This window comes from Rosa chinensis, chromosome 2, assembly GCF_002994745.2.
Source record: "Rosa chinensis cultivar Old Blush chromosome 2, RchiOBHm-V2, whole genome shotgun sequence".
In the NCBI taxonomy this organism is placed as follows: domain Eukaryota; kingdom Viridiplantae; phylum Streptophyta; class Magnoliopsida; order Rosales; family Rosaceae; genus Rosa; species Rosa chinensis.
The window spans coordinates 16,616,727-16,632,542 of record NC_037089.1 but is presented as its reverse complement, the minus strand read 5'-3'; the positions used below and the strand labels follow the sequence as shown (position 1 = coordinate 16,632,542).

Genomic DNA, 15,816 nt, shown 5'->3' with positions numbered 1-15,816 from the left:
GTGTTAAAATGAATTAAAATGAAGAAAAGCAGAAGTAAACTAACAACAGCATGTATGTAATTTGACCATTATATCTTAAATCCATAGCACAAAGCATCAAACTAAGTGGGTGCAGTTGCTTCTGTTAGAGAATCTGCTGCATAATAACAGCTGTAGCTGTAAAAACACTGAGGTCAATAATCATATCCGAGAAATCTTAAGGACTTCAAAAGAGAATTCACCCCGAGTTATACATAGTTCAAGATGAAGCATTGATATATGAAATCTATTAGTCAATGCAAAAGTATTGTTCCCAATTACTATTTCGATCTCTTGTCAGTGTTAAATGCAGAGTCTCCAGACAAGTATGGATGGCTCTTGAATGAAGATTTTCAATGATAAGATCAAACAGTATCATCAATTAAAGACCAATATTCTACATAGAAAATCTTCCACAAAGTCTGTTAAGAAAATATCATGTAACGAAAATTACTGCATGAGTCATTGAGCTTTATATATCATAACTATATATGTCCACTACATATATTCTCTTTCCTATGTTTTTAGTGTTCAACTTTTATCATAACTCTATCATATCCACCACAATATTCTCTTTCAAGACAATTGAGAAAAGATGCCAATTAATCAAAAGAGTTGGGCCATATCCCAATAGCTTGATTCGATTCTCCACTATACATGTATGTTTTATATCCCACCCATGCAATCCAAATAATCCTATCCAATTCCAATCAATTCAAGCTTTTGCTCATCTACAATTTTCCTTGCATCTCTTCAAATTTTAAGAGACTTTCCAAGCAGATAGAGCAAAAACTCAAAATGGCCATAATGTGTTGTATTCAGGTGCAGCCTCACCAGGAGATGACAGTGGACGAGTTCAAAGCGTGGCTGCACCGGTTCGACAATGATCACAATGGACAGATAAGCCGGGAGGAGCTAAAAGAAGCTCTTCACAGCTTGAGGATTTGGTTCGGGTGGTGGAGAAGTCGTCAAGTAATGAAGCAAGCAGACTCCAATAGAGATGGCCAAATAGACAACGCCAAGGAATTCGAAAAGCTGGTGAACTATGCTCAGCAAAATTTGCACATGAAGATTTATGAGAGTAATGGGTGGTGATCGATCCAAAACAGATTCATATATATGTTTGCGTGAGAATTGTATTTTCTAAATGAAATAATTGGTGATTCTGCTATCTCCCTCTCTCTCTTTTTTTATATTTGTCATGCATCTTTTCTCTGTATGCATGTTAGTGGTTATATTATTTTCTTCCGAGTTTCGGATCCAGGTTTCACTTTGGTTGTTATGCTTTAGGGTTTTGCAATAATCATATTCTACAACTCTGTTAACTCTGGAGGTCGAAGTTGTGTCCATGTGAGAGTTGGTATTAATTATGTTTTTTGTGTGAAAAAGGCTGATAAATGTGATCAATCAAAGAATTAGTAATAGATTAGTCGTTGCAATATTTTCGAGTGGAGGACGGGGATTGCAGACAATCAGCGTTTCAGAATTCATTGGCACCCTCATCTTTTTCCCGATTCCCGTTTCAAATATTCTGGGGATTCACATCCCCATTCATGTTGGAGAATAGACCAGGACCAAATCCCATCCATTCTCATTTGTAAATGTATCATATTAATATATGGATAATACAATGCGGATTAATTCTCGTAAATCCCACACTGGTTGGAAAAACTTTGGGTCTCCACAAGTTCGGATACATGCATCATTACAATAGCTAATGACATTATGAAGTTATGGACTAATTAATAAGTGAGAAGTATGATCTTGGATTCATGCACATGCAATATACTTCAAACTATAGACAGACCGGGATCAAATTCACCAAGTACAACTATATAGAGATTAGAGAAAGAAAAACTGTCATCTAACTAAACTTTGTCCCTCGCATAAAAAAAAAAAAAAAAAAAAACTAAACTAAACTTTGTCCCGCTAAAATTAAAAATGAAGGTTTTTTTTCATTAACAATAGGCTTAATAAGCATTTTGAAAGCATGTGATATGCAAGGGTCACAACCCGACATAAAAATGGAAACATGAGGGAAACATACATAACTTTGGTCGCAATGTGGATGCTCAATCCAGGAAAAGAACAAAGCAAAATCTACATTGGAGCAACTGATTGATTAGAAAGCTTTGTCCTCAAATGAGCTAAAAAGTATGCATAATTTCGGATCGAATTGTTAGAGAAATCTGACTAGCTTAGAATATGAAATCATATGATTTGACATTGATTAACTAAGGAATATCCGTGATAAAAGAGAACAACAGATACACTACTTATTTCAAAAGATTTCTTACTTCAGTACATTATTAATATTAGAGTGGCTAAACTGAAAGAAATATTAGTATAATTTCAATTAAGCAGAAATTTAAACGACAATTTTGAAACATAAGCATGGTTATTACTTTACAAATCAGTATATATAGCACCTGGATCACTCCACACAATAGTAGTATAGGACTAACACCTAAATGCAACTAGCATTATACCCATGCATATAGGATCCAAGTTAATTTGCGACGGAATGTAAAAGGGTGTGAGTGTAGGCAACTTCTCCGCTTAAATGTAGTGCAAAGATATTAGAACCAAAATATTTGTAGACAAAGCTGGCTTTAACAGACAAGAACAAGTAAAAACTTCTTACAATCTTACTACATTCCAATGGAGTAAATATCATAAGTTCGCTATTGAACCAAGTTATTGCCAGCTAACACCAATGCTGCTGATGATAACGGTCTGGACCTTCTGGTCTCTGAGGCTCTGAGCCGTGGCCCTCGGGGACCATATGCTGATATGAAGTAATCTCAGACCGAAACCCCAGCACCCTCAGTTATTTTTTTATTTTGTCCAGACTCGTATGCACTTGCTTGTACAAAGGAATCAACTACGTGTCATTACCCTATTTGGATTGACCCCTTGGAAGAAAAAGCTTTGTTGTTTATTGTCATGGAACCAGAAGAACAGGTTAAACCATGTGAGTGACAGCCATGTCCTTAGCGTGCAACTTGATCATCGAGCAGCTTCATTCAAAACCTTCCATTCCCTCCTCCCCCTCTTAATTTGGCCTCTTTCCTTCTTCCCAATAGCTGGTTATCCCAATAGCCATGTTTTACTATTATCATAATATGAATCCAGATTGAAAATCTCAATCTCATATTATAATTAGTCCAAAGTCCAAGCCATTACTCAGTACGCGTGTGTAGGGATTTGTCATATAAAACCCAGGTTGATGGTCAAATAACACCGAGATAGACTAGGAGATTCACCTGTACAGATAATATATCCTATTCTTGAGTAAGCAAATATATAATTTTCTTCCTCGATAGTAATTGAAAGTACACTCATATTATATTTTAAAATGACAACATCCCTTAATTTAAAAGCTATATATAGCTGAAGAATTTCCTCGTCTTTTATGTCAAGTAAAGGCATTAAAAGTCTAGCTATATTGAAGGATGTCGACATAATATGTGCCTCTACAAACTAGGGTTTAGATTTGAAATATGAAAGTGTTCTAGGTATTCAAATGTATTCAGATTCTATTACCTATTGTGTACCATGTAACTCCCTATATAAAGGGCTCCTATTATCAATAATAAAGATAATTACAATTCTCCTACAACAAGCTAGTTTTTCTTCTTGTGGGCTATTTATATAAAGCTTGGTTTACATATGACTTTGCCAACTAAATATGTTATATTTAATTAGATACTCACTATCCAAATCCTTAAAACTAATTAGCAAGAATCTCTTTGTTGAAATATATGTCTTTACTAACGGGCAATATATAAGAGAAAATATATGCAATTATCAATCACAAATATTGTGCCTATCTTTTTTATCATGGAAGAAAAGAGATAGGCATGCACATAATTGTATACAAACCGTAATCTATAAATTCCTCACCAAGGTATAGAGCTTTTTCTTCTTGTGGGCTATTTATATAAAGCTTGGTTTACATATGACTTTGGCCACTAAATATGTTATATTTACTTAGGTACTCACTATCCAAATCCTTAAAACTGATTAGCAAGAATCTCTTTGTTGAAATATATGCCTTTACTAACATAAGAGAAAATAATGCAATTACCAATCACAAATATTGTGCCTATCTTTTCTATCGTGGAAGAAAAGAGATAGACACATAATTGTATACAAACGGTGATCTATAAATTCCTCTCCAAGGTATATAACTTACCCAAATATTAGATATGTGATTGTTAGTTGTCACCTCAATTATTAGGGATTGATGTATCCACATGAAGTAAATCACGAATACTTAAAATTATATGAAACATTATATCACTAAGTTGTGAAATGCAAGAATAATAGCAGATACGTCTAAAATAGACATTTAAGATATATTCAATGCAAAAGTGATGCGAGAATGACATGAAAAATAAATCAATATTAAGGTTTCATTGTAATGTCATGGCTCACAATCTCACATTGATTTCATATTCCATATTGCATTAGAGAAAAACCACCCTTTTTAGCATCTTCCGATATAATTCTAGATAGCACTTCTCACTTTGGTATCGTTCTAATTTGTAAATTCCTACGACAAAATGTGGTTGTGATTCTCTTCTTCTTTTCCTTTTTGTTTTTTTTCCCCAAACCAAAAACCAAATAATGGATTCTACAAAAGAAAATGGTGTCAGTGGTAAACAGCAAAACTTTGCCACCACTATGGCACCATCTCAGGAAGGAAAATCAGCTCTGCACGTGCTCACGTGATCTCTTCCAGTATTCCCAAAGTAACATCAATTTCTGTAGGAGAAGGAGAGCACCCCAATAAACTATAATCCTCCGATTTCCAATTTTATTTTTCTATTTCTAATAATTTTCAAGAATTTTTTTTTAGTGAATAAATTGAAGGGAGGCAATCAGGCAAATGCTAGTGCAGGCCCTCTTGGTCACGTGGTCCCTTTTGACCAGTCGATATCGCCAGCTCACACCCTACTTACTTATCAGTCAAACCTCAGTCAACTATATGCCAACCCTCTTCTGGGTACTCTCTGCTACTCTGCTCAGTGTGACTCTGTGTGTCCCAAAATCTCAATAATAAAGCTTCTGCATTTCCTCAAACTAAACCACATTTGTTCTTCCAAAAAAAAAAAAAAAAAAACTACATGTAAACCCCATTTTCACCCTTTTAATACTTGTTTCAAATTTGAAAAAGAAAACAAATGCTCATGTTGCTTTCTGTAGTGCAGTAGTTCTGGGATCAATGAATGTCACCATGCCATCATGCACCGTCCTCCCCCATTCTGATGCTCTCCTTTGGCCCCATTTTCTTCACTTTTCCTGTGCTTCATAATTTTTCTCGTTTCAGAAATTTTTTTTCACATTTTTGATGGGGTTGGTAAAAAACTGCATGCATGCCTCACATTATCACTGCCCGTATCCCATCTAGTGAAAGAAACCCAGACATCATCTAAACCAATTAAGATCATCATTATTAGACCAACTGCGTCAGTACTTATTATATAGCAAAGTAAATGGCTGGCCTGTACCATTTGTACATGTTGGGTACCATTTGAAGCTGTGCAGACCCAATTTTTTAATTACTGAAATTTAATGGGTTTTTTTTTTTAACCCCAAGACAATTTCTCAGAACCTTCTTTATACTAAGCAGTGAGCTTCTTTTATCCAACTGGGAATCAGAAAATAAAGAGTGGTTCTTGGCAACTTCACCCACATCCAAGGAAAACAGTGAAACTTTGGAGACTGTAATCTCCTCTTTGAATTAATTGGCCACATCCATCATCAACCCATTGAATGCCTAATTTATCATGTCATGACAAAAAAAAACATCACATCACTCCTCTCATGCATGCATAGACTTTTAAATCCCTAATCTTTTTTGACTGTCCATAAGCATCTCTCTCTCATTTTGAGATATAAATACAGACACATGGTGGGCTTGTTGTGAATAGAAGGGTCCTCCTCATCCTCCTCCTTGTTTCCTCTCTCTTTCAAAACCCATATGGCCTGTTTACACACAATGTACAACTCAGAGCACAAGGGTCAGTACTGTAATGGTGGTAGTGGTAGTGGTGGTGCTCCAATGAGCCCTAGAATTTCATTCTCTAATGACTTTGCTGATGCGCAACATGTGATTAAGCATGAGAGGAGCTCAAGGGAGGCACCAGTGTCTTCAGATTTTGAGTTCTCAGTGACCAACTACTCCATGATGAGTGCTGATGAGCTTTTCTCTAAGGGGAGGTTGCTGCCTTACAAGGGAAGCAACAAGAGCCAGATGCAGAGGGGTACTACCACTCTTAGAGACGAGCTTCTTGTGGAGGATCGGGAGGACGACGTGTCGTTTCATAGGCCGCCGAAGGGGTCATCGACGAGGTGGAAGGGGCTTCTGGGGCGGAAGAGGACTGCGCACATTGGGTCCAAGAAAGCTGAGAGAGGTAGTGATGGCTCTTCTATGGAAGGAAGAAGGTCTGGCCTTGTGCATGAGAGTTCTTCTTCACAGGTATATGCAATTTGTTATAAAAAAATTCACCCCGTTTTGGTCTTTTTAAATATTTTTTATTGGATTTATATATGAATTTGGAATTTGTATGAAAAGTTGTGTTCTTGTTAATTTGTTGCAGGAGGTGTTGAATGAAGGAGGGTCAACTTGGAGGGGGTTTGAGATTGGAATATAATGGTGGCATTGAGTAATGTTAGGGGTGACCTGATGAATTTGTAGAGGTGTGGGAGTGCTGTAATTTTTTTTTTCTTTGTTTGGATTTTGGAGGCTAGAAAAACAGGATGATCAATTATTAGTCCTGTATTTTTTTTTTTAAGGTCAGGGTTTTTGGGTAAACTTAGAGGTTGTGATGACTTCTGTGGGAATTGAGTTTTAGAGTTTCTGTGTTGTAGTTTTATTTCAAAATTTCTGGGTTGGGATTTGGTCTTTTGGCTGTTCGCTGTACAAAAATGTTTGCGGTTGAAGAACCCGTGCAATGCTAATTAAGCTTTTGTTTCTCTGTTATTATTTTAGGGTACTCCTACACTTTGTTGAGTATTCATGTATTTATAATATTGAATATTCTTCCTGTCAAAGAGTGATTCTGTCCTGATTTTAAATTAATCAGATCCATCCAGCTTGTTAATTTTTCTTCAGTGGATCTACTACTAGTCATGTGCCTCTATACTTCAACACCAAGTATCAAAGATGCAACCTTTATAAGGCAAAATTCTAGAACTTACTATGTGAATGAATTTCTAAACCAAGAAAGTTTATGCTCCCTTTGATCCGCAGAGTGGACTACTTTCCGGAAAAGCAAATGTATTACTAAACCTCTAATCCGTGAACCAAACGGAATTTTAGTACATTCAAATGCATAAAATCCAAGAAATGTGATACACAAGAATTAACTAAGGAGTTGGAGGTGGTGGTAGTAAATGAAAATGAAATTATTAAGATGCTGCTGCAACTGCAGGCAGCTGGGTACTATAAATGTGACAGCCAAGGCATGAACAGCTGTTCATTCAAGTTTCGTTATTGTGGGAATGAATCCCCCTAGGCTGAGGCTGGATCTGTGCCACATGCAAAGGACTGAAGAAGTAAAGGAGTGGCCAATATAAGATATTGGTCAATACAAGAACAGGGTTTACAAGGTTTGTTTGAAATTGATAGTCAAAACTCAAAAGTCTCAAAAGACACTGCTTCCTGTACTGAAGATGCATTAAAAGAAGGTACCTAACCCTTCTTGCTTCTTAATTAACACAACTGGTTTACTGATCTTACTGTCCCCCTCCTCTTTCTGCTGGACTAGTGGGAGCACCCTAGTAGACTACATTTGTGACATGGAAACTCAATAGCCTCTCAAAATGTGAGACATTCGCTTGGTATTGTTAGCTCATCTCCCAACAGTTTATATTATTTAGGATAATTATCAGATTTTTGTGATTTTTGTTTGGTTTTCATGAATCCTCCCTAGTGTATCCTTCAGCCCCCAAAGAACAATACTTTCTTATCTTTTTTTGTTTATATTTATCGAGTCTAGCTAGGAAAGCAAGATAGTGAAATACTGAAATAAGAGTTGCTTTGACATGGAGCTCCATATTGAAATGTAAAACCTGAGAGCAGAGTTGAGTCCTAAAAGTTTAAATAAAGCCCAACACTCATGGGTATACAAGAGCTTGACTCTTCATCACCCTCAACCTGGATCCAGTAAAGAAACCAAAGCTAGAAGGCCCCAGACCCAAGCTTGAAGATTAGTGTTACACTAGTGAAAGCAACTCAATTAGTGTTACACTACTACCCTAGACATCAATTTGTGTTACACTTGTGACTTGAATTCCAGGCAAGTCATTTTATGCATTTCAGCCCTGCTGCTGTATCCACAGCGCCAGGTCCCAAAAGCCAGGTTTAGCTAAACTTACTACTAGCTAGTAGTTTCCACCAGTAACATATAAAGCACAGATGACCATCTTTTAGGTTGCAGATTGAGATGGAGACTACCAATAAATACACAGAGACACATAAAGAGGCTATCGTTTACAAGAGAAGCCTCACCAAGGAGCAGTAACCTCTTCCTGGAACCTTTGATTGTAGACTTCAGCTTTGGACCTCAGACTCTCGATAGCACTACTAAATTCATGGCATGCCTCCCTCAACCCCTGAATCTTTGTCTCGATACTTCTTAGTCCTAGTCCTGCTCGAGCTCGTTCTTTTCTAGCTTCTTTATATGTCTTCGCATCCATAGCATCTTCTGAGTCAAAGGCAAGGTTTGCAAGCCGGCATAACCGCGCACGTATAAATCCAACATTCATGCCCAACAACTCAAAGGCCCTCAAGTATTTGTCCCAACACACAAAATCATCTTGAGTCGTGGTAATCTGGCAAGCTTTAATGGCGTCGACAATATGTACAGTTTCAAATATAGCTCCTACAATCAATTTATAATATGTTCCCTTCATAACATTTTCATGAAGAAATGCATTCTGACTGCGGCAGAGCTTGTAGTACTTCCTTCGTATATCTTCGGGGAACTCAGAATCTACAAGCAATCCATTTACAAGAATGTTGAAGTTCTCAAAACTTTTGATGTCCTCAAATTGAAGAGTTGTCCCAGGTAACCTGGAGCTTTCCACAACTTCTGAATCAACTTCCTCACTATCGATTTCAGAGTGTTCAACTGGCAAGTCGATCTTTTTCTTCTTTTGAACAACTTCAGGAGGAGACTTTGTGCGTTTCCTGTTAGACTCATTACAAGCCACTGCACCTGTTTCTGCATTATCTTTATCTGAGTGCAATATCCAAGAAAAATCAAAGAAAGATCAATACAGTTAGTTATTAATAATATATAAAGCTTCTAAGATCATGCATCATACTATGAGGAAACAAACAGAGACATTAACGAACATGCCTGCATCATTATATTTTGTTTGAGCATCCAAACTTAGAAGCCCAAGAGCCCCATCAACTTCAGTAAAATCATTTGACCTTATTACGTAAACCTGCAACATGGAGGAAGATACGATGACACAAGTTATCCATAGATGGAAAGCAAAGCAAAACAAAACTTTAATCTATCTCAACCTCAATTGGGATTCATTTGCTTATCTTTTCTCATCACGGTTCAACAAACATGACAAGGGAATATTATTGTAACTACCGAAGGCAGGAATTTAAGCAAGCACAAGTGTTTGTCCTAATAAAGAGGCTTAAAGCCTTAAAATAAGAACATCAATGCAGACCATGTTAGTCATGCACTGTTGTCATATTTGTTTGAGTAGGTAAAGAATAGTATGCTTGGGAGTAACACTCCTAATGGTCTTCTCAATCATTCCACCAGAAAGGTCATATCAAGCTGCATAGATTCTGAAGTCCATATTCCCTGCTGACTAAAAGGTCAACCAGTACCAAGAAAACTTGGACCCAGGTAAAACCTATCGATGATAAGATCAGTGGTACATAACTTCCTGGTCGGTCAGAGTCCTGTGACATGCTTTGGTCCAATTGCTCCAGGGTTTTATTTGTGTCGTCATTTACACAAGTACAACGATTCCAACATAACTAGTACACTACAGCCTATGCTACTTGGATATTGTTCTTTTGTATGTTTGGTATAAATATGAATAAAATATATCTATGGAGTTTCTATTATTTATTGCAAGTTTAGAATTTCCAATCTTAGTTAACCAATGTGGTTCCGCTTTGTGAGAAAAAAATTGGGAGGATTTCATGACAGGGCTTCAATCCATTTGTGCATTCAGGTATTTTGCACACTTCCATTCTTTTAACATTGATGAGCATAAGGAAAAATGCTGGATTTCTGGAGTTAAATTCTTCCATGATAAGCATTTCCAAATGAAGAAAACCATAGTGGGTTTGATGTTATCTAAAGTATTGTTTTACCATGATCTTGTACGTTAACATTTAACTGTTTTAACTCCCAGTTGCTCATGGACAGATGCAGAATGATGTGTTTCAAGCAAGTTACAGAAAGTGCACATGCTTTTCAAATTCAAACTAAACAAGTTGCACCTTTGACACTTTTTCTTTTCACAAAAGAACCATTCATTAAGAGAAACAGTAAAATATGGTTAGTAAAGAAAAGAAAAAGGGGAAAAAAAGAAAAAGAATATAGTTAATGAAAAGAAGTTGCATGTATCAATAATTCAATATCATTGCAAGTGAAATGAAAGTCAGATGATGTTTGCTATCTCTGATTTGTGTCTGATACTAGTCAAACGAAGTTTTTATGACATTCATACTGTATAATATTGTATTGAACGAGTTGTATCATTATCACAGTATGTGAAATGAAAGTCACATGATGATACTAGCCAATAATATATATGCTCTGATTCTGTCCATTGTTTCTATCTTACAACCCAAGTTAACATCTTCTGCATGTTAACCAAAAAGAAGAAGAAAACTTCACATCTTTGATAATTAATCTTAGTCTTATGTGTTATTGGAAGCAACTAAGAATATAGTGTATAAGAGCGGTTATTACTCCTCTTTTACAAATAGAGATATTAAGATGATAGCAACATATCAATACTAATCTCTGTTTAGTCACCTATGATACTTAATAACAACAAAATGAAAGAAAACCTTAACAAAAGTTTTAGGGAGATATTAAAGCTTGGATGCAATCATTTGCTCTAATGTAATGGGGAGTACGAAATTACAGATGCAACAAAACTCAATTGTCACCATTCTTGGTAAGCTTTTACTATAGTAATACTTGCATAAACATAATAATGAAACCTTAAACATCCACACACCAATATTAATCACTTTGTCTTTCTTTATTAAAAACATTATCAAAGTGATGAAAGCACACTCCATGTACACTAGAGAGATAAATTTCAATTCATTACCTTAAATTTGGCAGGTTCAACTAATTGGAAGACCAAAACATCTCCCTCCAACAATTTATGTGAAGCAGCAAACTGTCTCCAACCAGCACTCAGTCCGGTTTTGCATGCAATGTACTTAGATTGAAACTGTCTTCCACCTTCATCTTCCAGAGTCATTGTAATATCTTTTTCTGGTAAGTGTGATTTGCAAAACAGCGAAGGAAGTCCCTATTATAGAAAATAGAAGTAAATAAACACATGGCCAAAACAGAGAGAGAGTAAAAATGTACATGTGACTCCAATAATTTGCGATTTTGTCACATTCATCTAGTTGAAGAGAATATACCATCCAAAAACAACTAGCTACATGAGATCGGAGGAGTGATTTCACGAAGCTAGGGAATAGAGGTTCTAGTTTTGATCGGACTTCCTGTGCTCGAATGATTGCAGATGACTTTGCTTGACCACGTGAGGGTGAGCCATCAATCGGAAAATCATATTGCGTATTACTGTAAGAGAAAGACAAACACACTATTGTCATGAAGCAAATATGGAAGAATGACGACCATGATCAGAATAAATAAAAAGTTGGAAACCATTCAAGATACTTCACTAACCTTAAGGGAGTGGACTTCACTGAATGACCCAATGCAGCTTGCTCAAGCATCTATAATGAAAAGTAAATAACTAAGTCACTAATTCGCATAACAAACAGTGCCATTTCATCTATACAGCTATTCTATTTCACAGAACTAGACGTTGCAAGTTAATCAAGTCAAAACAACAGAACCATTGTGAGCAGAAGATGGCAAATGATCAACTTATGTCTAATCTGAGTAAAACAATAAAGTGTAGCATTGATGAATCCAGAGCCTAATTGTTGTAAACACTACTTTTCAACTAATACATTGTACCACTTTGTCCTACTGAAACAAGCATATTAATCAATTATAAACTCTTGATGATAGCATGGAAGTGATCATCCTTCAATGTGCTCATGTAATTTAAACCCTACCCATCTCCCCCATTGATCCAAAAAATTTACCAACATGCATATGGAAATTTAGACTATTGAAAATCACAAAAAAAAAGAAGAAAAAAAAAAGGGAGAGGCCTTACTTTGTTTACTTGGGTATTGGAAAGCTCCTTCATGGGCAACGAATGCTCTACTTCCTTCTCGTTCGACTTGTTTGTCTTCTTCTGATTACCCCATGCAGAATGCACCAAAACCCACAATCAAATATATTGATTAAACAAAACAACACCCAATTTCTAACATGACAAGATACAGAGAAGAAATGGAACCGGCGGCGTGGCAACAGGCCTGGTGGACTTTGGTTTGGGTTTGGGCTTGGTGAGGCGGGACAATACCTCCTCCTTGGACGGCGGCGTCTTAGGTTTATTCTCCTTCTTCTCCGCTCGTTGGGGCGTTCCTTTTCTAGTATTCCGACCCATTATATTAGATTCTTCTGAAGAAACCGACGGAGATGTCTCCGACTCTGAGCCTAAGAAAAGAAAGAAGAGAGACAACAAAAGCCACATATGGCTTTCTTGTCATGAGGGCTTTGATGCTGCCTCTGCCTTCCTCCTCCTGCTCCTTTGTTTCCCTGCCTTCTTTCTTTTGTTCCTTTTTTTGGTTCACATATTTGTTTTTTTTTTTTTTATGTGTTCGTGTTTGTTGTAAGGAAATGACCTGATCAGGTTGCGCTGTGTCATCGAAACAAAAATTTTCGTCCTTTTTTAATCTGTGAATATATAACTGAACGGAACTTGGAGCCCTTTCTCTCCGACACGTGCCGCTCCCTGTTTCCCGCCACCCCGAACCCCGCGCTGGACTGCCTAACTGCTGCGACGTCGCTTTTGGCATGCATCCTTTGGTGCCGTTAACATTTTCAACCTTCGTCCAACAAATTAATAACTGTGCTCTGTAATCCAGTAATTCAGGTAGATTTTGTTTCAAGATTTGAAACATATTAGAACCTGCTTTAAAGCGAATTTAAGATCCTTATACTATTCAAAGACAAAATCATTTATTTTTTTACTTTTTTTGGTGCCAAATTTCAGAATTTATGTAGGAGAGGCAAATTCCAAGTTTCAAACCTCTCTCTTAAACTCTTTTGAAAAAACACGACTTGACCAACTGAAGCAAGATAACCATAAATAATAACCGTTATGTAGATATTCAGCTTCGCACGACGCATGACAAAAAGAGAATATACAAAAAAAAAAAATTTAGCGAGCTCTAGAAATTTTAGTAACGATCACAGTAACAGAACAAGGAACAAGTCAAACAATATGTTGTCCCTTCATTGTAATCTTGAAAAGGAAGATGAAGTAAGCCATCTCAAAGAGCACAACGTGCAGAAACTACAAGTCGTTGTTCTTGCAACCAGGCAACCACCTACAAGAGGATTAGAGGAAGGCCATCACGATCTCTAGGAAGGTGAAATTGACACCACACCCCCCTTACATACACATGTTTATTATCAAATTACTCAATGAAAGGGGATGTGGTTTTGTAAAAACTAGAGTGCCAATTTCAAACTCCGATCTCTAATATCAAATCTAAAAGTTGCATGAAAATTGTTACGCACATACTAGTCCCAACTACATTGGAATCATAATCTCCAGAAATTAGGTTGCCTCACTCAATAAGCTCTAAAACTGTAGCGACGAAGCGGCTGTACTTCATCCACTGTACATTTACTTCAGTCCTGTTGCTTCTAGTTTAGGAAGTTGTTAATGTATATACCAATCACAAGTGTATTGCATTCACCCCCAAAAAAAAAAAAAAAAAAAAAAAAAAGAAGAAGAAAAGATACATTTCAGTGCAATTATTAAACATTTAACTGAATAATGTCATCAACATAGTTCAAAAATAATTAAAACGAAACATTCATGATCACATACAGATCGATGTAAATTATTTAACAGCTGCACTTCCCAAGTAGTTACAAGCCCATGGATCAGTGATCTCCGTCGGTCAAGTGAAGTACTTTTTTTTTTTTTTAGAATAGAACATATCCATTAATCAATCATGCTTACAATGAGGGGGACATAAACCTAAACCCCAAGAAACCACGGTTACAGAGACCATCAGGCCAAAGGACCCAAACTCTAACCACCAAGCGCCCATTTCCAAGGCTACTTTGAACATTTGACCCTGAAAATTCCAGTAAAATCTTATAATCAACTGCCAAGAAGGCAACGTCCTCTTCAACACCGTGTCCGATAGTGCTAGACCACGTGTAAAGGATCGCATACCAGCAAATTGACAACAAAAGTAAACTAGATTTGAACAAAATCGTCCTCGTCCTCAGGAATGACACCATTTACATGGCCGAACACCTAGATCAACTCCTAACTCAACAGAGTAGGAGACCCACCCTAGCTTAGAAGAGTAGGGACTTATTAAACCTAACCAAACCAAACAAAAAACCCTAATTAAAACACAACTAAAACCAAAGCAAACTGAAACCAAGCCACACCACCAAGGCCCAAAAACAGAAGCCCGGCCCAACACCCACTTCCCCGAGCAGTACTCCACCAATGCAGAAACCCAATCCCGCGGCCGGCAAGCACCATCAACGCCACCCCAGGCCTAGCCGCACTACTAGAGAAAACCCTATTAAGGACGAAATCAATTTGTCTCTAAAAGTTGAGAATTCGTCTCCAAAAAATGTTTGAGACGAAATCATTTTGTGGCTAAAGTCGTCTCCTAATGCTCGTCCCTAATTATAAAGACAACGGCTGATAAATTCCGTCTCCTAATGCATTTGGAGAAGAAAATAAAATTGTCCCCTATTCAACAAAATTCCATCCCCAATCTCATTCAAGTTGGCGGGAAAATTAACTATAGATGACGTCAATCAGATGAATAAGGGACGAAACTCATTTTGTCTCTTATTATTTTCAAATTTTAATTATTTTTAAATTATAATTATTTTCAAATTTAATGGCACCAATCAAACGAACATGGAATGATTAAAACCAAGCAAATAGTAAATTTGACACAAATTCAGATACAAATGAGTGAAGACAAACCCCAATTCCATTATTATCAGACGGCAAAAGTTCAAACATTAATAGGATTGCGACATAGTTTAAGATAACACCGTTTAAATCACAATACACCAGCAACTGAATACAATGGTTATTAGAAATGCATATCTAACTCGAGTACAGTATTGCATTTGCATATGCAAAACTTGAAGTGTCATAGTCATTTCTTCTTGGCAATGAAGAGGCTACACTCTGCTCTCCAGAGTTAATCCTAACCAGCTTTGCCTTTCATCCACCAATTATGTCATTGCAGTTCTCCTGAATGTATTTTGATTGCAAAGAATCATAAATTCATGAATGCATAGAACTGTAATAATATAACAAATGCACAGAGAAAATGAGGAAGAAACTCACCTTAGAAAAGTCTTCAATAAATGGATCCTTGTCTTTATCAGCAAGCCCAAATCATGTATATAT

General features: G+C 36.7%; 2 protein-coding genes across 3 annotated transcripts; one reads left to right on the top strand and one right to left on the bottom strand.

Moving 5' to 3' along the window:
* The first annotated feature begins 5,955 nt into the window (after positions 1–5,955).
* Positions 5,956–7,094, top strand: LOC112190646. The gene is made up of 2 exons (XM_024330095.2): positions 5,956–6,505; positions 6,627–7,094. Exons 1-2 carry the CDS (start codon positions 6,008–6,010, stop codon positions 6,678–6,680), a joined length of 552 nt encoding a protein of 183 aa, XP_024185863.1. The 5' UTR covers positions 5,956–6,007; the 3' UTR covers positions 6,681–7,094.
* Positions 7,095–8,057: 963 nt separating this feature from the next.
* On the bottom strand, positions 8,058–13,006 carry LOC112183802 (B3 domain-containing protein Os01g0234100). 2 transcript variants are annotated; one of them, XM_040515494.1, is made up of 7 exons: positions 12,709–13,006; positions 12,457–12,537; positions 11,955–12,004; positions 11,684–11,846; positions 11,359–11,565; positions 9,393–9,483; positions 8,058–9,269 (listed from the first exon to the last, which is right to left on the bottom strand). In XM_040515494.1, the coding sequence occupies exons 1-7, from the start codon at positions 12,877–12,879 to the stop codon at positions 8,536–8,538; spliced, it is 1,497 nt and encodes a 498-aa protein (XP_040371428.1). In that variant the 5' UTR covers positions 12,880–13,006; the 3' UTR covers positions 8,058–8,535. The 2 variants fall into 2 exon arrangements, with proteins under 2 accessions (XP_040371428.1, XP_040371427.1); XM_040515493.1 differs by having other exon boundaries at positions 12,643–13,004.
* Between the last annotated feature and the right edge of the window lie 2,810 nt (positions 13,007–15,816).

Coding starts and splice junctions, on each gene's coding strand:
- LOC112190646 (XM_024330095.2), top strand. CDS start 6,008: ATGGCCTGTTTACACACAATGTACAACTCAGAGCACAAGGGTCAGTAC. Junction 6,506..6,626: donor ATGAGAGTTCTTCTTCACAG/GTATATGCAATT, acceptor AATTTGTTGCAG/GAGGTGTTGAATGAAGGAGG.
- LOC112183802 (XM_040515493.1), bottom strand. CDS start 12,879: ATGTGGCTTTTGTTGTCTCTCTTCTTTCTTTTCTTAGGCTCAGAGTCG. Junction 11,847..11,954: donor GTGAAGTCCACTCCCTTAAG/GTTAGTGAAGTA, acceptor TTTCTCTTACAG/TAATACGCAATATGATTTTC. Junction 9,270..9,392: donor AACAAAATATAATGATGCAG/GCATGTTCGTTA, acceptor TATTGCACTCAG/ATAAAGATAATGCAGAAACA.